Source organism: Aedes aegypti, chromosome 3 (genome assembly GCF_002204515.2).
Source record: "Aedes aegypti strain LVP_AGWG chromosome 3, AaegL5.0 Primary Assembly, whole genome shotgun sequence".
Classification (NCBI taxonomy): domain Eukaryota; kingdom Metazoa; phylum Arthropoda; class Insecta; order Diptera; family Culicidae; genus Aedes; species Aedes aegypti.
Genome location: NC_035109.1, coordinates 406653622 through 406675081, shown reverse-complemented (window position 1 = coordinate 406675081; position 21460 = coordinate 406653622). Strand labels below are relative to the sequence as shown.

Below are 21460 nucleotides of genomic sequence, written 5' to 3'. Positions count from 1 at the left end.
CCAAACCTCTGACTTAGGTAACGGACGGGAAGGAGGCAACCCTCATACAATAGTCTAGGACTGTACTCCATGCCACTGTGTCTTCAAACTTTTTTTGGCAACCATGCCCCATTCAAAACCAAATGTCAGGAAAATTACGATGGACTGCTTGGATCCCAAACAAAACGAAGAGGGAACGCATGCTGCTCCTGTTGACGTGAAATTATTTCGCTCGCATGCTATACACAGGACATGGGGGTAATTCGGTAACTCACTCTCGCACACTCTAACACCCACACACCGTAGTTGGGGGTTGCACGGCACACGTACATTTTCCACAACCACTCTGGCAACTGCAACAGAAAGGATTTGCCCAACCGAAAGTATCTATTCGGCTTAGTAGCGCGCGAGAGCAACCAGCGACTAGTACGACGACAAACGCATGGGGCAGCCGTCGGGAAATAAAGGAAAACTCGCCGCCTGCTTTTCTCTGCATAACACCAACACATTCTGAGTGCTGTTCTCATCTTCCTGTTCTCTGCTCGCTCCTGCTCAACGTCATGCACAAACAGAAGAGCAGGGGGTTGTTCTCTACTAGCAGGGATATGTCAATACTGGCTGCTCTGCTGTGAGCTGGTGGCTGGTGGAAATCGCCATTGAAACTTTGCTAAGCTAATCCTAGCCGAGAATCCCGTCGCGTACGGTCGGTCGGAGTGTCTTTTCTTCGGTCAAAGTGTGAAAATTTGCAGCAGAGTGTTCCACTGTGGTGCTGAAAGTGACGAAATTCGCGTTTTTCCGCGCGATTACCCACAAAATCGAAGGATTTGTTCAGGCAGACGGGCTCGGAAAAAGGAAAATCGAACGCAAAAGTGCACAATACACAGTGCAGGAAGGACTCTGCCCCTTCACGAATTCGCGGTGCTCGGCTCTCGGCGCTCCGATGGTTCTCCTCGCGTATACGTAGAATATTGATTTTTCAAAGAAGGTGGAGAATTCAAGACACTGAATACGAGTGTTTTGAAGGGTTTTAAAGTTCGACACGACCAGAATCGGATATGAATTAGAAGGCAAAATGTTGGAAATCCCAGGCTGTAACAGTGATTGATCACATCGCAGAAGATTTTTCAGTGCATTTCGAGTATTGGTTCACGTAAGGGGAAGCAAATGTGTCGAGTGAATTCTGTTGAAATCGACCGAAGTAAGCGGTGAAATTTGTGTCTAGTTTCATACAGCTATTTCGTACGGATTAGAAGAAAACCATCGTAGCAGTCGGGTTTAGTGATTGGAAGGAAAACGGCCAACTACGATCCTACTATCTACCATCATCTACTGAAGTAAAATGAGCAGAGAAGTGCAGAAGGAAAACAGTACGCCTTCCAACGAGGCTCATCAATATGTGGGGCCGTATCGTCTGGAACGAACGCTGGGGAAAGGTCAAACTGGTAAGGGGATCGTATCCACAAGTCCTCTCGAATTAACGTCAAAGTGCACGGAAGCAGACTCCGTCTCACACCACGTCCCTTATTCATTCTTCATTTGCAGGCCTCGTAAAATTAGGAGTGCATTGTGTCACCGCGAAAAAAGTAGCAATTAAAATTATCAACCGGGAGAAGCTCAGTGAATCAGTGCTGATGAAAGTAATTATCTTTCCCCACATCATGGAAAGCCAATTGAACACATTTTAATTAACTTACTTTTATCCTTTCTTTATCTTTGCCCCCATTCTCTTCTCTCATCTTTTTTTCATTCTGATAAATTTTCATTCAACCCACTTGCAATTATGCGGTACGGTTCGACAACATCAACAACCTAACTTTTTCACATCAACCATGATACATCATCGACCAACACATGACTTACATGAAACAAATAAAAAACCACGCCGACCAGGTGGAACGAGAAATAGCTATAATGAAACTAATTGACCACCCACACGTCCTTGGCCTGACGGATGTCTATGAAAATCGGAAGTATTTGTAAGTTTAATCGTCCTTTTCCAAAACCTATTTGCGTTTGGCCCTGTTCTAGTAGGCATTGAAAATTCGTGTCGAAAGGGTTTGCGTGCCCCAAACAGGCCTACTAGAACCCATCTTTCGCAATTACCCACAAGCCTACTTCATAGGCACGGCATGAGCAGGACTTTTGTGGAAAGCTAGCAGACAGTGAGAACGGCAGCGAAAGTCCGTAAAATTAAATATTTAAAAATCAATCAATAATGCAGCACAAAGTGCCCGCTGTTTGTGTTTTCCATGGCATGTGTTCATGGATCCATCGTGTAGTGAATAAATGAGGCAACATTTTTTTAAAACGAAGAAACAAAGGCTAGCGAACAATTGTAGGCAACTTCGGCTGTAATTTGCTAATAGTGTGCGATCTGTGTGTGAGTTGCTGTGAAAATAAAATGCCACCATTTTCGCAGATATCTGGTGCTGGAGCACGTTTCCGGTGGTGAGCTGTTCGACTATCTCGTGAAAAAGGGACGACTCACGCCCAAGGAGGCGCGGAAGTTCTTCCGGCAAATTATCTCCGCGCTGGATTTCTGTCACTCGCATTCAATATGGTAAGTATGGTGAGGAAGAAGACAAGAGGATGGGTACTGCTCTAATCTATTGTGGGTTAAGGAGTTTGAGAATCGTTGGAGTGAGGTGCGTTAGAGGAAGACGAAGATTCAAGATGAAATTTAAAACCGGAACATTGATTGGGTAAACGACAAACAGAAAACGGTCGAGGTTTGTTAGGATAGCATGAGAAGTTGTTCCATTTGGGAAAGGAAATGATTTCGACAGGGTTAATCCCTTTTCGAGTGAGGAATCTGGTTTCGCAATTGATTATTGATTTGTGTTTTATATCGTGCACAAAACCGTACACGGAGGATAAGAACCTATTTTTAATAATAAATCTTCGAGTTGTTTAGTGGAATACCTATAAATAAATGAAAATCCATATTTAATACTATACCATTTAATTCCGCAAGTGTAGAACTAGCCCTCGTGCGTTAAAATACACTCAAATAAAGTTTTAAAAAAAAAAAAAAAAAATTTAATTCCGCTAGAGTTTGTATCTGTTAAAAGATACGCGTATTTCGACCTCAACTGTAAGGCCGTCTTGAATGTCGTTGGCAACAAGTCGAGTCTAGAACACGATACTCAAGACGACCTTACAGTTAAGATCGAAATACGCGTCTCTAGCGGAATCGAATGATATACCGGGTACCCCCGTTGGTTTGACCACATTTAATCTGCTCATTGAGCTCATAATATTTGTTTTGAATTGAGCTAGAAGTTTTTGCCCGTCTCAAACTTTTGACCCACTACTAATTACTAAGTATCTATATAAATAAAAATGGAGTGGTGTTTGTATGTCACGAAATGGCTCGAGAACGGGTCAACCGATTTGAATGATTATTTTTCCGTTTTGTTCGTCAAGTGTTCCGACGTGTTTGTGTGTATAAAAATCCCAGGGTATTCACCGGGAAAGTCGAAAAAAAACAAGCGTGAACGAAACTGTTATTTTGAATGGGACGATCCATAGCGTTTTTCAACAGCCTACTTGATGGCAAGACGAAGTTTGCCGGGACCACTAGTTACAAATAAAAGGTTAACCTACACAATTACTACAAATAAAAGGTTGAGCGAGTAGTGGCGCTTAAGCCTAGGCTATGATAAGAGCCAGAACACTAGGAGGAAATTCCTGTGTTCCAACCCCTGGACCATCGGATAACTATGGAGTGCAAATAACCATTCTTAGCAATACCACTCGTTCATAACCCGGTCGAATCACTCGCTTATGGTGAATCCTAGACCATCATTCACTCAAATACCCACCCACCCATCCACATCCTTGATATCTAGGAGGGCGTCGGTGAGTCGCTGGCCTCTTGCTAAGTAGATATCATATCATCATTATCCTTTCCTATCCCAGTAACGGAGAAGGTTGGCGTGGCCGGCAATGGAAGTTCCCATGTCTTCTCAACTCTGAACTCTGATTGGACGGCTATTCATTCCAAAAAAGCCCTCCATAAGCAATTGGAATAAGATTGAGAAAGCAAAAACATGAAAGCTTTCAGAATGCAATCTACGAATTACTCAATTACTACGCAACGCAACAACAGGGTGTCTACTCATTAACAGAAATGAAATTCCCTGATATTTCCAGGTTTTTTTCAGGTTTGAAAAAAATATTCCACGTTCAAGTAATTAAAAAAAAATATTGACGATTTTTTTTATTTTATATGACCTTAAATTTATTTATTTAAGGTTAGGTTCCGATATCTTGAACAAAAATCTAATGATAAATTTCAAAGTATTTTTCACTTCAATAAAAAAAAATATCTCTTCGTTCTAAGTGTGTAAGCAACATGAGAAAAAAATGGCTATTTTGTTTTAATTTCCCCAAAACGCTTGGTTTTTGTCATCAAATGATCTGAAAGTGCCTTTAATCATCAAAGTCAGATATAAGGTAAAAGCTCGAACTCAAGAATATAATTAGCCTTTCCCTTAAAATAGAATTCAGATTTATGATCATCAGCGAGGCACCCAGAAAATTTCTCTGGGGGGCGATTTGTATTTTTGCATAAATGATATCTTGATGAAATTAGGGCTGGAAGTGATTGACCGTCTTCGAAATATCAACTTTAGATACCTCTTAGCTGAATAAAAACAAACAAAAAGAAACTAACGGTAACCACGACATGAAAGATCGTTTTCTTATTTAAACAGACATTTCTTTAAAAACATTTCTCTGACTTTTTTTTAATTCCTCGTGACATTACGACAAATATAACTGCTTGTTTTGCTGTTTATTTCTTTCACATATTACTCCAAACATCTCTTTCTTAATTCTTCCATGAATTTCTTTTTAGATACCTTTAAGAATTCATTCTGATTTTTTAGAAATCAAGAATTCCTTCAAAGCTTGATTCATTGTTCAAGAAAATTTTATGTTTTCAGAAATATAGTACTGGACAGAATAAAGTACGCACTGGCCGTTTTTCCATACAAAATGGTCATGTTTGGAGATCTGAATCTCAGCTTTTAGTGGTCCGATTGATCCGAAATTTTCACCACAGCCTAGATATAACATAGATTTTACTCAATTAAAATATCACTGCATTTGAAACACAATCTTTTAAATTATTGAAAATCTCTCAATTTACAAAAAATTGCAAAATTTAATTTTGAAAATATTTTGAAAACAATCAGTTTTACCTAAAAATTATGTTCTGCAAAATTGTGTGTCTTATCAAATTGTACATTTTTGCAGAAGGACATATTGCTCTAAGTATTTTCACTTAAAAATTATTTTTACTTTAAAATTTTGTCATTTTTATCAAAATTTGAGATTTGCGATAACTTAAAAGTTCGTTTATGAAAAACTATAAATTTCTAGCCTAGCAAATTTGAGGGTACTTTCAAGCTGCGGTGAAAATTTCAGGTCAATCGGACAAATAGAACCGAGATATAAGACTAAAAACTTGATCATTTTGTATGAAAAAACGGCCAATGCGTAATTTATTCTGTCCAGTACTGTATATCCATTGTTTCTTCCATTGATTTACTTAGAACTATCTCCAAAATTCTCGTTTAGAGCATCTCCAAGAGCTCAAAGTTCATTCAGGAATTCCTCCATTTTTATTTTTATTTCACAAGGAAGCCTTCAAAAAAATTTCCAATCATTTATTAAGGGATGTGTCCAGGGATGGGTCAAGGAAATTTTTCAGATTTTTTGGAGAAAATTTTGGGAAAAAAATTCCGTTAGCAATTTCTAACGATATCAGTTCCACTACAGACTTTCGCACCGCGAAACACAAAAATGTAACTTGTTTTGATCATTCTTTATATTTTTCTCGTAAAGATATCGTAGTGAAAAGCAAGTTGTGAAAGTTTAATTAAGATTAAAACATGTTACAATCCTCTGGAATTTATTGAATTTTCGTATGGAAAACGAGTTTGGAAACTTCACAGCCCATTTTCTCAATGCCTACTTTTTACAGATGGGACTGACTTGCGATTCACGGCAGTATAGTCGCGTAATAGTCTCTGAAGGTTTTTCTGAGCCTTTAGAATTACGCACCAGGAATCACTTCAAGCAGAATAAGGCAAACAATTAACTTTAAAAACCATTTTGACTCTCTTAATTAAAAATAAACTTGCATTAAAATAGTGACCAAGACTCTAAAATTAGACCTGCTTACCCGAGAAAAGTACAATTTTTTGAAACCTGTTGTGATTTTTGCTATTTTCCTACAAAGTTTATTATTTTTGTAGAATAGGCGAAAATATATTTATAAAAAAAAAAATATTCTCAACCATGTTTCATATTCTCCTGAACGAGATCTAACTGGAACTGAGAACTGTACCAGCATTTACTAACTTGACATTCTTAAGTCCTATGGTTCTTCTATATTGGTTAAACATATTTCTAGCGTAACATTTGAAAAAGGCCTATCTGCAAAACGTAAACATTGAGAAATTCTCAATTGAAGATTCCGTACCATATTTATAATTCCTATTTTAAACCCATTCGCATTTTTACTAGTTTCATACCTGTGATATTGATTATTCCTATTTCAAACCCATTCGATTTTTACTAGTTTCATACTTGGGGAAGATCCAAAAATGACGTCCATCGTTTTTCGGGATTTCTAGAACCCTTCTACCACCTCTGTCACGCTTTTTCTAATACCCAATCCATGCACTGTCACATTTTCGTACATCCCCCCATTGGAGGAGGCCCCAATTGGGTTGTTTAGTGATGAAAAATTCACAGTTTCTTGTAGCTTGATCGAAAGAGCACATTTTTTCTAAGTGAAACACGATTTTATTGCGCTTTAATATCTGAATTTTGATACAGTAAATGATTTAAAAAGATTTCATTCCATCGTTTCAATGACATTTAAATTTACATAATGACAGCTCGTCCCGAAGTAAAACTTTCCGAGGGGTGATTCAAACGCGATTTCCATACTAAATTCAAACTTGTTTTAAAAATAGTTCCAGTGCACGGAAAATTATAAAAATTTGGATTCTGGCTCAGTGTTTAACGTAGAATCAGAATATGTAAAAAACAGGATACCCCTAAACAAGCCAATTGATGGACGTCATTTTCGGATAACCCCTTGTGTTTGACACTTATAATGGTCTATTACGTGGCTCACAACGATTTGAATTTGAAATAGCACAACAACTTGTAAAAATAGTTCAATTGGGTCCTAAAATGTTTAATGAATTCTCGTTTTTATTCAATAATACGAAAGAGCATGTTCTTGCAACTACTTTAGCAAGTTTTCCCGCTCAAATAACGGCTATATCATTTTTTAACTTCAATTTTAAAAATGGTTTCGAATATCAACCTTGACACTTGTGATCTTGTTTGACATTCACTTTTTCGACAAAAATGCCACAGGGCATATAGTTTTAATACTGGGGTTGTTCCTATCTGACATTTCGGAAGGGACACGGAAAACAAAATATACCCAAAATTCGAGTTTAAACCAAGCGGTGTGACAAAATCTAAAAAATCATAAAAAAATGTTTTTTGTACTCAAACCAATGAAAATCATTTAAAAATTGAGTAAACATGTGTTTCTGCCCTAAACTTAAGCGTTTGGTAATAAAATTGAGACAGGGCTTTAGGACCCTATTCAAACATCATCCGCAGATAGGCCCTTTAACGAATTTTTAAACCAGTTAGGCCCTTTTTGAATTTGCTAATTTTACTGATTATTGAAGTGATTTGCATAATTCTTAGACAACATTTAATGATTATGTGAGAAAACAACACTATATCATACAAGCTAAATATTGGAAACTATTCTATACAAAATCAGCAACATATTGATTATTGATATTTCAAACTCATTCACTTATTTTTACTAGTTTTATACTTGTGTTAAACACTCATTATGGTTTATTACGTGGCCCAGAACGTTAGTAATCTCAAATAGCATAACGACTCGTGAAAATGGTTGCATTCAAATATCATCAGCAGTTAGGCCCTTCAATGAATCTTCAAACCAGTTAGGCCCTTCGATTGGACATGGTTTCAGTTAGGCCCCTCCAGTTAGGCCTTTTTATTAAACATAGTTCCAGTTAGGCCCTTTTGGAATTTGTTGATTTTATTGCTTATTGAAGTGATGTTCATAGTTTTTAAATAAAATAAAGCGAGAGAAAAACAATGTAATAGCTAAATGTTGGATATTCTCGGTTGAAGGTTCAGTACCTTATTGATTATATCTATTTCAAACCCATTCACTTTTTTACTTGTTTTATACTTGAGGGCCTTCCTTAGCCGAGCAGTTTAAGTCCGCGGCTACAAAGCAAAGCTATTCTGAAGGTATCTGAGTTCCATTCCCGGTCGGTCCAGGTTTTTTTTCGTAATGGAAATTTCCTTTACTTTCCTGAATATAGAGTACCTTCGTACTTGTCACACGATATATCAATGCGAAAATGGCAACTTGTCAAAGAAAGCTCTCAGTTTATAACTGTGGAAGTACTCATTGAACACAAAGCTTAGAAGCAGGCTCTGTCCCAGTGAGGACGTAATGCCAAGAAGAAGTATAAGAAGAATTCTTGCAGGGCTGTTACAAAAACAAACGAATTTGTTTTTGTGAAAATCGCGACTTTTGGAACTCGATCCACAACTAGAGGCAACAAATAAAAATTAACAAATAAAAATTAACAAATAAAAATTATTCAAAATTTTTAATGTAATTGTTTTTTTTTTTCAGGATAAAAAATCAGTTTTTCAACTAACTTCGCATTAAGATTATGATAAAACTAGTAAAAAAGAGAATGGGCTTGAAATAGGAATCAAAATAGTACTGAATCTTCAATAAAGAATTTTTATTAATCAATGTTGATTTTCTCACATACCTAATCGATTGATTTTGATCTAAAACTTTGAAAATCACTTCAATAATCAATAAAATTAACAAATTACAAAAGGGCCTAACTGGAACTAAGTTTAATAAAAAGGCCTAACTGGAGGGGCCTAACTGAAACCATGTTCAATCAAAGGGCCTAACTGAAAGGGCCTAACTGGTTTGCAGACTCGTAAAAGGGCCTATCTGCCGATGATGTTTGAATTCAACCATTTTCACGAGTTGTTTTGTTATTTAAGATTTAAAACGTTATGGGATACCTAGTAGACTATTTTGAGTTGTCGAACACAAGTATAAAACTAGTAAATAGGAGAAAGGGTTTGAAATATGAATAATCAATATAGTACAGAATCTTCAATAAAGAATTTTCAATATTTAATGTTGATTTTCTCACATAATCGATTGATTTTGTTCTAAAACTTTGAAAATCTATTCAATAATCAATAAAATTAACAAATTCCAAAAGGGCCTAACTGGAACTATGTTAAATAAAAGGGCCTAACTGGAGGGGCCTAACTGAAACCATGGTCAATTAAAGGGCCTAATTGAAAGGGCCTAACTGGTTTGAAGACTCGTAAAAGGGCCTATCTGCCGATGATGTTTGAATTCAACATTTTTTACTAGTTTTTATGTTATGGCCCAGTAATAGACTATGAGTGTCGAACAAAAGTTTAAAACTATTAGATAGCAATGAGTTTAAAATAGTAACAATCAATATATTACAGAATCTTCAATCGAGCATTTCTCAATTTTTACGTTATGCTGATCACTATACAAGGGCTAAATATTGAAAAATATGGAGGAAAATTAAAAATGCACGGAAGAGCCAATCTGATTTTGATGGAAATTTTCAGTTAGGCCCTTTTATGACCAGTTAGGCCCTCTTAGTTTTATCATTTTCAGATAGGCCCTTTTAAGTTTGAATAAAATTACCATTAATAATGCATTTTGCATGCCCGTAAGAGTATGTAGGAATAATTTACGTAAAAAATGATACGAATAATGAATAATCAAGTTTGTTTACATTTTACAGTTAGGCACTTTTCAAATGTTACGCTAGATTTTATGTTGAACAAATGAAAATGACTATTAAATTAGTATAAGGATTTGACAGCGGCGCAGCCGAATTTTTTTCTTCGATTGATTAGATTTTTTGTCACAAAAGAGGACATATTCTGCCATGTATTTCTAATTCAAGATAATTTCCCTGATTGTGGCCGAAATTCCCTGAGAATTCCAGGTTTTTTCCAGGTTGAAAAAAATTCCCTGATAATTCCAGGTTTTCCAGGTTTTTCCAGGTAGTAGACACCCTGAACAATTACTACAAAAAAAAGGTTAACCTGTAAATGAGATACATGGGAAAGTCTCTTCAATCCATAGACGAATCGCAAATACATAAGTTTTTTAACAGTACGTGACGATGATTGTATAAACCACAGATAACTTGTAATGAAGTCGGTTAAAATAGAACTTTTGAAGAGCTTACGTTTTAGTTCAGCGTCGATCCTGAAACGCTGCAGTTGACTGATGATTTTTTAATATAGGATATGTTTTTCCTCACTGATTTATAACAAAAGTATTTCATTCAAAATTTGATGGTATTATAAAACCAAGGCTCATAGCAAATTTTACATAGTTCAGAACAACAATGTTAAGCTTAATTTTTGGCTTAACACGATTGGAAATTGCGTTGGGATCTTCAATGAGTTAACAAGTTGCATCACAATCTTCAATACCGTGGAACGAGGTAACCTGCGACAGCTTTCAACTCCAAAGCTATACCTATGTATGGAAAATTTATGTATTCAAATACATCAAAACCATCTGGTATCCTAATCGCGACGTAAACCACGTGGTATTTAATTTATTATAATTTGGTTCCTGGGATCAGGAAAATATACAATTTTCATGCTACCCTCGATGTGAGGTGAGATGCAACACACTTTTCTACCTAAAGTTTACTATCAATAGATGACAACAGTAAAAGCATGACAATAATCAGAATCAATGTACAATATTATTAATTGAATTATGAGTATGGCCTGTACTCGAAAAAAATGCACCAGACAAAAGTGTTCGTTAAAAATTATTTTAAGTCAGATTTTCTTGAAACTTTTAAGGAATAAACTAATACATATAGATTATGTTTCGGCATCATTACTTTTTTCAATGTCCTTTCCTTCGCTGAAAGCCCGCACCTTTCCCTTAAGACCTCTCATTACATTCTGTGCAATGCGGGAGCCAACCTTTTTGGTCACTTTCATCCATGCTTTCTTCAATTCCAGCTCGTTGGACCTTTTCACCTTGGACGATTTTCGAACTTTGGTCTTCATTATAGCCCAAAATCTTTCCACCGGACGAATTTCTGGTCAATTTGGGGGGTTGGCTGTTTTTGGTAAATTTTGCTGTTGATGGTACCCGTTGTAATGTAAGGTTAATTCAGTTTACCGCATTGGCATATGGTCTGCCAGAGCAAGTATTTTTGGCGAATTTGTCCATTTTTTTTTCTTCCTTAAGTTTTCCGGAACATCAAACCGTGATTTGGTAACGTAGACCTCCAGCCCCGGTATCTGCTTTGCGTCTGCCTTGATGTAGGTTTCGTCATCCATAACCACACATTACGGTTTCGTTAAACACTCTCGATACAGCTTCCTTGCGCGGGATTTGGCCGCCGTGTTTTGTTAATCACGCCGATTCGGTGCCTTTCGGACCTTAAATACACGAAGACCAGCTCGTTCCGTGATTTGCTCATGGTACAGCCGCGTCGCGAATCGAAAGGTTCGGAATACGCTTCAAATAATCCAACACCTTCCGGGCCTTCACAGGGTCAGCTGTCTTAGATTTTCTTCCACTTCCATCACCGCTCGGTCGTCTGGGACTCCTTAAAAGATTTTACCACCCGATAGACAGTTGTATGGGTGATTCCCAGTTTTTATCCGATCTATCTCATGCTCGCAGTCGGATTTTCCATGACGGCGCGCAAAATTCTCGTGCGATTTTGTTCTTGTTTCGATGTCATATCAATAATCACTGATCCTATAGGCAAATATAACACGGTAAAAAATAAGCACCATAATATTAATAGTTCTGCACTTGGTTTGCACTACTGTTTAATCTTCGCAATTTCAAAGAAACATTCCTTGAATTCAACGTTGCATGTTTTGGTTTGAAATAAAAAAATAAACACTTCCGCCTGATTCAGATTTTAACCTTCGATCTTCGGTGTGCTAGTCTTAGATCTTTCCCCGACACTAACTTGCATCTGTTAAAGGGGGTTGAATTAATTTCAATCAGTTTCTTACAACTAGCTGTCAATGAATGCTTTCATACAAGAGACATGATGTTCAAAATCAACGTCTTTTCACTGCAGAGTGTAATGCTGGAGACAGTAGAGCCAATCCGAAGTTAGAACTCTTCAAATTATGGTGATTGATGTTTTGAATTGAGCCAAGATATATGTCTATTCAATCGAACGTGTTGAATTTTTACCGTGAATGCGCCACCATCATAGAGGTCGCTGGGGAAGACGGAGAGAAATGTCACTGAAAATGTTTGTTTACGTCCGAAATTCAATTTTCAACCCAAAAATTAGGCCATAATAAATTAACTATTGAACTACTTCCCATTGGCATAACCATTTCGACCCTTTGTTTTTACGATACACGTGATTTCACAACAAATTTAACCAATAATAAAAAATCCGGAAGTTTATAACCTATGTTGCCAAACACCAATTTTCCACTTTTTCCCACTAAACGTACATGGACACTGACCGGATCTGTACATTTTCAAAGGAATAAAAGTTTATCATGTTTTTCAATGCTCTCTGATTGTCTACAAAATAACTTTTCAGAGAAAAAGAGTAAAAATAACTCAACCTCTTTTTTGACGGTTCTCCTACTAGCCACCAGATGTCGAAGTGATCGTTTAGCTTTGAAAATATTAGCCTATTGTTATGAAATTTTGCACATGTAAACAATACACTCTATTTATAAGGTTTCGTTCTACTCCGTCGTTAACGCTATTATTCGTCGTATCAAACTTAAAATGATCCACTAAGGCGGATATTCCCACTTACCTGCAACATAGATTCATTTTCCAAGTGTAATTTTGTTAAAGCTGTTATGGTTCGTACACTAGTACACCAAAAATGCAATAAAACTACTGTTTTTCGATAAACAACTGCAGTTCAATTACTCACTTTGCACTTTTTCACCGAAATCGAATGGACGAACACGATTTGAGAGAAATGCTTAGCGATCGACTGAGTCACACCACTTTACGATACAAGTTTCTTCCCGCCCCCTTGGGACATACTTCACCGGGCACTTATTTTCACTATGGAAAACTTTCGTACATCTTCACTAAAGGATTCTATTCCAATCACACGCCGAAAAACTTCTATTATTCACGAAATTTTATGAAATTTCCTCAACGACCGCGTATAATTGAGAATGTAAACAAAGTTCAAACGGTCGCACTGAGAAAAAAAAGCTTGTGCGCATCAATGTGTGCGCGGTGCCTGGCGTAAAAAACGATTCCTTTGATTGTGATGTTTTCGCTGTACTGTGAGCAACTGGCATGATTGTTTGGTCAAAAGTTGTTATGCTTATACGTTTGGGCTGAATTTCGATCGCGAACAATGATTTTTAAGGGAAATTAATATATTTCATCATGCTGAATGAAAGGAGGGAGATGCCCGTAGATCTATATATTCTAGTAAAACATTTTATTATAGCGTTGATTTATTGTATTTTGACCACTCACTATATCACAGTGAGCCGTTAGTTGTGAGACGAATCTGAAAACTGATTGCGAACGATTCGGAAATGGGTTCGACGAATTGAGAATACGGCAAGATGCAGTTTCATTGCATTATTTCCAAAAGGACGACCACGATTTATCAAAATCTTATTGTACAATGCGAAAGCCGTTTTGGGGAAGAATTGTTTGGCATCGGTTTGTATCATCATCATTTATACTGGGAAAATTCCAGGTTTTCACAGATCAAAGCTTAATACGATGAATACTACCCAGACAACCAGAAGTCGCATGAAAGTTCAGTGATAACTCGTTAATTCATACATATTACATCAAACCCGCAAAACACGGTGGACAAAATCGTCAGATTGATGAGTTTCCTCGCATAAAACCCTTTTTTCTGAGTTCATTTGTACATTTTGTTTCGTCCCGTACACTTGTACAAAGTAAGTCGGATCAATCCGTAGCAGCTGTCAAATTAACATTTGTTATTATAAGTTAAGTCGCATAAGATCACAGGTAAGTTCGGTAGAAAATTTATGCACTCGCATTGTCTGCTGTTATTCATCACGTAATATATGCACGTATATCGCCTCCACTTTAATACGTAGAAAGGTAACAAACAAAAAAGTTACACACGGATGAAAATGGTGCATTTTTTTTTTTTGAGAATAGGCCTTATTTAACCTATTCAATTGAAATATCAATTGGTATTGTATTGGCTGTCCAAACGTAAAACTCTAGCAATCAAGAGTTGAAGGATAGCGGAAAGCCATTCAAAAGATCAAGTGCAACTTTATCTCTAAATTCATTTTGTTTTAAATTTATGTTTCAAATAACGTATTTACTAGGTAAAGACGGGGTAAGACCGCCCGCCTAAGCAATTTAATTCACATGTCAAAATCCAGAATCAATGAATCCTTTTTAGATGCAGCATGTCTTTTTTTGAAGCCTTGGGCATGATCAAACAATATCACAGGCTTTGTATTTGTAAAAATTCATTTATTTCTTGAAGCTTGAAAAAGTGATTTCTTATCACGATTATTTTTAGCGACGGGGTAAAACCGCCCACCCACGGGGTAAAAGCGACCACCTCGCTTTTCGTTTACAGTTTTGCGAAAAATTATATCAGTTCCCTGTTATTTTAAAAAGTATATTGTTTTATGAATTCTACATTGATTAAAGTGGATATTGAATCATTTTTAGAGTCAATTAATCCAAAAAACTTAGATATATACTTATCATTACCCTAAGACACCCATATTTTTCAAAAATTTGCGAATTTAGTTTGTATTTTTAACAAAATTGATTTTATTTAACTTGAATTGTAATGTACAACGTAGTTACAACTTTTAAAATGGTTCAGACATTATATTTGGTATAAATTAGGAGTGGCGGTCTTACCCCATCAACAGTGGTCGGTTTTACCCCGCTTGCGCAATTTTCACAAGTAGAGCCTTATTTGAAAGCTAAAAATTTACAATTCATATTTCACTTCATTGAAGCATATTTCACATTTATGTTAAAGCATGGACGGGTAATTTGTTATGTTTTGACAGAAAAATCCCTTCCGAAACCCTTAAGTGAGCTCTGTTAAAATTAGATCAAATTCAGTATCTACAAGCAAAAACTTTGTTTTTGACATTTGTTATGAAAAAAATAATGTTAGTATCACCCTGAATGCTTTGAAATGTCAAAAATCTTGTGTTTATGCAAAGTGCTTGGTGAACTTTCAAGAAAATCGCCGTTTTCATGCCAAACTGAAGGTGGTCCGTCTTACCCCGGCGGGCGCTCTTACCCCGTCTTCCCCTATATGTTGACATGTTATGTCTTGAAATGGCCTCTGTTGGTATTTTGAAATAATATTTAATGCAGAATTTTTACAATGGAAGATTCGCAAATTACCTTTGATACAGATTTTTTGAAATTAATTGATTAATAATTAAATTGTTATTTCATGTTAATATTGGAAGATTATGGATGAGAATGGTTTTCCCGGGAAACTGACTAGAATGATCAAGGCAACGATGGATAGTGTACAGTGCTGTGTGAAGATATCGGGTGCATTAACGGACCCGTTTGAAACACGCAAAAGACTTCGACAAGACGATGGTCTTTCCTGCCTCCTGTTCCATATTGCGCTAGAAGGTGTTATGAAACGGGCGGGCTTCAACATGCGGGGCACGATCTTCAATAAATCCAGCCAGTTCGTCTGTTTTGCTGACGACGTAGACATTGTCGGAAGAACGTTCCAGGTGGTTTCTGAACAGTATACCAGGCTGAAACGTGAAGCAGATCGGGTTGGATTGAAGGTAAATACGTCGAAGACGAAATATCTGCTGGCCGGAGGAACCAAGCGCGATAGAGCTCGCATTGGCAGACGCGTGATGATCGACGGGATGAGTTCGAGGTGGTGGACGACCCAGTAAACACACGATCGTATATAATAGGATATAAGAGTACAAATGTGGAGGTGATATACACACATTTTACCTCGGATCATTGATAACGTCGGATAACAACTGCAAGAAGAGAAATTCGAAGACGTGTCATTGCCGGAAGTCGTGCTTACTACGGACTCCACAAAACCTTGGGGTCTGGTAAACTTCACTTCCGTACTAAGTGTACCATGTACAAGACGCTGATAAGACCGGTAGTCCTCTACGAGCATGAGCCGTGGACAATGCTCGAATAGGACCTGCAAGCGCTAGGAGTTTTTAAACGACGTGTGCTTAGGACGATCTTCGGCGGAGTATGTGAGAACGGCGTATGGAGCAGAAGAATGAACCACGAGCTTGCGCAACTCTACGGTGAACCCAGTATCCAGAAAGTCGCCAAAGCTGGAAGGGTACGATGGGCGGGACACGTTGTTGGAATGCCGGACAACAATCCCGTAAAAATGGTGTTCACCTCGAATCCGGCCGGTACAGGACGAAGAGGAGCGCAACAAGCTAGGTGATTTGACCAAGTGGAGCAGGATTTTGGAAGTGTGTGGCGATCGAGAAACGGGAGGCTAGCAGCCATGGATCGAGTTAGTTGGCGTAACATTGTGGCGCAGGTCATGTCTTGAAGGACGTAGCGTCATCAAAAGTAAAAGTAAAGTAAGAAAAAAATTTGGAATTACCATATCAATCAAAATAAAAACAATAATCAAATCTTCGTCAAAATCCTTTATTTTATATGTCAAGTCAATAACCGGAGTAATAAATCAAAAAAATAAAAATCACTCGATGCTGCAGAAAACGTCAATTCAGTGTGTTGCAAGTTTCGCCCCTGTTGTATTTATACATATTTTTACTTCCTCCACATAAAAAAAGTCTACGGGGGTGACAAAGGAGCTTCCAATGGGTTCCCAGAGCACTCATGTAAACCTTTAGGAACCCATAAAAAATCCATAGAAACCCACTACAAACTCTTTAAGAAATACTTGCAATTCTACGAAAATCTTTGGAAACTCTTGTGAACTTTTGAAAATTAAATGGGAACTCGAAATCTTTGGAAATTTTCAAAAAGCCCTTTGGATCAGGAACAAGAAGTTCATTACGAAATTTTGTATGGAGTATTTCAAAAATTCAACAATCAATTGCAGGAAAAAAATACGCTTTTAACTATTTCACAGGCGTACAGATGCAGAGTTAATGTGCTAGCCCAGTTTTTACCAACTAAATGATTCCTGATACTATCTCACATGTTATACGTAGTTGACGGGTTGCCTTCTTCTAATGAATGTGGTAACCGACATGAGCGGAATGAAAATCTAATACAGCAATTTCACCCAATTTCCTTCCACCTTTTCCAGGCCGTTCCGTTGTTCGGTTGTTTTGAATTGTACACTACATTCATCCTACAGTTATGGGTAGCCCACAATAATATGAATAAATATGATATTTCTCATAAAAAAATATAATAGAATTTCACTCATTTTTGTCTGTCCGAATTTAAATAAAGGTCAAAATGTCAGTTTCTCTTTTACACCATTTATACAAGTCGCAAATGAACTGCTGTTGTAGTGTTCGTGATCCTAATATGGGTTCGTTTCTCATTTGTGGGATAGACAATATTTAACATGAGTATCGATTTCATTACCTTTTTTTATTAACAATTTTAATTTAGTCCTGAACCGCTTGACCATAATTTTTTTTAATCTGATTTGCTTCAAAAAAGTGATCCTTAGTTGATTAATAACTGTGGGGTGACATCGGGACAAATTCCACGCCAAAGCATATCGAGAGTGTCACACTGTCACATACTCTCGTTTTCAGCGATAGGCTCATTTTATGCCTTCCGTCGTTTTCCCAATGTTTCAATGGCTAATCGTTCTAGTTTGCATATATGTATATATTCGCGGGTATATAGGATGTAGGTATAGGATGACGGCTCTTTACATTACATAATGAGCTCTCATCATGGAATGCTCACGATATTGGAAACTAGATAAACGGCGTACAAATACCGTATTGGGGTTATTTTGGCATAGTACTATTCCTACATATAAAATCCTTGGGAGAATCAGATTTATGACAACATCATTGGCGAAACAGTTTGTTTCCAAACCTTATGAATGTAATTCTTGGTGGAGTCTTTTACAAATGTATTGTCAAACGTGCTAAGAAATGAGCAATTCTGTTGGAACTACTAAGGAATCAGAGGAATCACTGAGTGAAATATAATCGAGAAACTATTAGGAGACATCCTCCTCTCAGGAAAAATATTAGAGGAACCATTGGCTTTTTGGCAACATCGTTAGTCAAAACCTAGAACGACGTGATTCATGACCGGCTTTGAACGGTTCCTTTGCTATAATAGTGATGGATTTCCCTATGGTGAGATCTTTGGTAAAACTATGTATTTTCGGTGGATTCCATGAATGATCCAAAAAGCTTTTTATTTTATAGATGCCTTGGAAAAAAATGAATTAATTTAAACGTAGAATGAATCATTCCAGTATCGAAAGTGATTTTAATGCTTTTAAAATTGTTCATCAGTATCATTTCACACATAATTCTGAATGCTTATAGAAAGAGTCCATTATTTAGTCATGAAGGAATATTGCAGACTGATTAAGTAGCGGTTATTGTATGCCATTTAATTGAAAATTTATACAATTACAGACATTTTAGTGTGTTAATGTCCACTAACTATTCAAAGAATCAAGAGATAACGTTCTGTTCCCTTTCCTTTTTTGCACTTCACGCAGCCCTGTCGTCCTGCTTAGTCGCGCTTAGTCGACTAAGAAGCTTTTTTCAGATTTTTGTAGAAATTTTCACCCGAAGTCATGAAAAATGTAGGTAGGGTGATAAAACTTTGCAATATCAACAACAATCTAACGCCCTATAAGACATAAATCGAAATTTCTAACCTGTACTAACGCTCTGGAGTAATTTTATCTTATATCATATAGAACCGCCCTGTAAAAAATCAATCGAAAATAAACGATCTGTAACAACGCCCAGGAGTAATTTGTCATTATCTTATTTAGATCAGGTGTATTTTGACGTCTTGTAAAACATCAACTGAAAATTCAAGGCTTTACCAACGCCCTGGAGTAGTTTGACCTCATCCTATGTAAACCAAGTGCGTCCTTAAGACGCCTTGTAAGACATCAATTGAATATTTCAAGCTTAATCAAGGCCCTGGAGTGATTTCACCTTCAAATTACCGCCCTGTGGGACATCAAAAGAGATTGTCAAGATGTGTAAACACCTTAGACTAATTTGACCATGTCTTACGTAGATTAAGTGCACCTTAATGCCCTGAATCGACTTAAAATTCAAAGTTGTGTCGACGCCCTGGAGTAATTTTAACTTGTCTCATATAGTTCAGATGCAGCTGTAACGCCCTGTAGGCCCTGTAAAAATTTCAAGCTATTTAAACGCCCTGGATTATCTTGACCTCATTCTATGTGAATAACGTGTATCTTGACACCCTGTATGGCACCAATGGAATGGGATGAAACCAAAGGATACTATAAGCTCTATCAACGCCCTGGAGTAATTTGATCTAATCCTTTGTCAATCAGATGCATGATAACACCCTGTAGGATATCAATTGAAAATTTCAAGCTATATCGAAGCCCTGGAGTAATTTAATGTTTTCCTATGTTCATATATCCGTTGAATCTAATTGGCCCGTAGGACATCAATTGAAAATTCAAGCTTTTTGACGTCCTGGAGTAATTTGACATAATCTGATGTAGAGCATGTGTGTTTTTACGCCCTGTAGGACATCAAATGAAAATTCCAAGCTATATCAACGCTTTGAAATGATTTAACTTTGTCCCGTGTAAATCATGTGCAATCTCACATTTGACCTTGTCCCATGTAAATCAGGTCAAAAGAGATTGACAAGATTTATAAACGCCCTAGACTAATTTGACAGTATCTTACGTAGATCAGGTGTCTCTTAATGCCTCGTATCGATTCAAAATTCAATGCTGTGTCGACGCCTTGGAGCAGCTTCACCTTGTTTCATATAGATCAGCTGCATCTTTACGCCCTGTAAGCAATTGAAAGTACCAATGCCCTGGAATAATTTTACTTTTCCTTTGCATCTTGTTCTGTAGGACATCAATTGGAAATTACAAGCTTCATCAACGCCTTGAAGTAATTTGACTTTATCTCATGCATGTTAACGCCCTGTAAGACATTCATAAAAATCCAAGCGATCAGGTGCATATTAACGCCCTATAGGACATCAGATGTAAATTCCAAGCTGAATACCCTGAAAGAATTTGACCTCATTCTATGTAGATCAGGTACATCTCAACGCCCTGTAGGACATAAATTAAGATTTACAAGCTTGACAGTATGACAAAATCGATCAAACCTTATCAACTTCCTTGAGTAATTTGACTTTTTTCCCACATTGATCTTTGCTAGATCTGGAGTGTGTTTACGCTCTGTTGAGAATCAATCGAAATTTTCATAACTGTATTAACGTCCTGCAGTAATTTGACTTCATCTAGGTTATCTTAACGCCCTGTATTACATCAACAGAAATTATCAAGAAGTATCAATATCCTGGAGTAAATTGACATAGTTTCACGTAGATTCGCTGCATCTTAACGCCCTGTTCGACATCAATGGAATATTATTAGGAGTAATTTGACCTTCTGCAATGTAGATTACGTGCAACTTGACACCCTGTATGTTATAATTGTCAAGATATATCGACGTCCTGGAGTAATTTGACCTTGTTTACGTAGAGCAGGTGTATCTTAGCGCCATGAAGAGTATCAATTGGTAATTCAAATTTTTAATAACGTCTTGGATTAATTTGACATTATCCTATGTCGATCAGATGCAACTCAACGCCCTATAGGGGCTGTATCAATGGAGTAATTTGACGTCATTCTACATTGAACAGGTGCATCTAAACGCCCTGTATGACATCAATCGTAAATGTCAAGCTGTATCAACGCCCTAAAATAATTGATCTTGTCATATGTAGAACATCTTAGAGCCTAGTAGAACATCAATTGCACATTCTGAGTAATATCAGGGCCCTGTAGTAATTTGACCACCCTATGTATATCAGATACATCTCAACGCCCTGTAAGATATTAATTAAAAATTTCTAGCTTAATCAATACCTGCAGTAATTAATCTACATAGATGAAGTAGATTTTTACGCCCTGTAAACATGAATAAAAGGTGATTTAATAATGGAGTAATTTAACTATATTTCGAGTAGATCAAGTGTATCTTAACGCGCTAAAGAAAACCAATTTGTTTTTGCTTTTTGATATTAACTAATGTAAATGTGGTCTTTGGTCCTTTAATTTTGTCGTCTTCTCTTGGAATGCAATCTAGATCAATTGTGATTAGCGTATTGTGTATT

At 36.9% G+C, this 21460-nt stretch overlaps 1 protein-coding gene across 1 annotated transcript in view; it reads left to right on the top strand.

Annotated features, from left to right (window-relative positions):
- Positions 1-391: 391 nt before the first annotated feature.
- LOC5568590 (serine/threonine-protein kinase BRSK2) overlaps positions 392-21460 on the top strand; it is a 61036-nt gene continuing 39967 nt past the window's right edge. The window contains exons 1-4 of the mRNA XM_001652372.2: positions 392-1421; positions 1522-1616; positions 1870-1955; positions 2399-2539. Of these exons, the coding sequence (XP_001652422.2) occupies positions 1319-1421; positions 1522-1616; positions 1870-1955; positions 2399-2539 (425 nt within the window). The 5' untranslated portion in view covers positions 392-1318. The remainder of the gene's footprint in view (positions 1422-1521; positions 1617-1869; positions 1956-2398; positions 2540-21460) is intronic.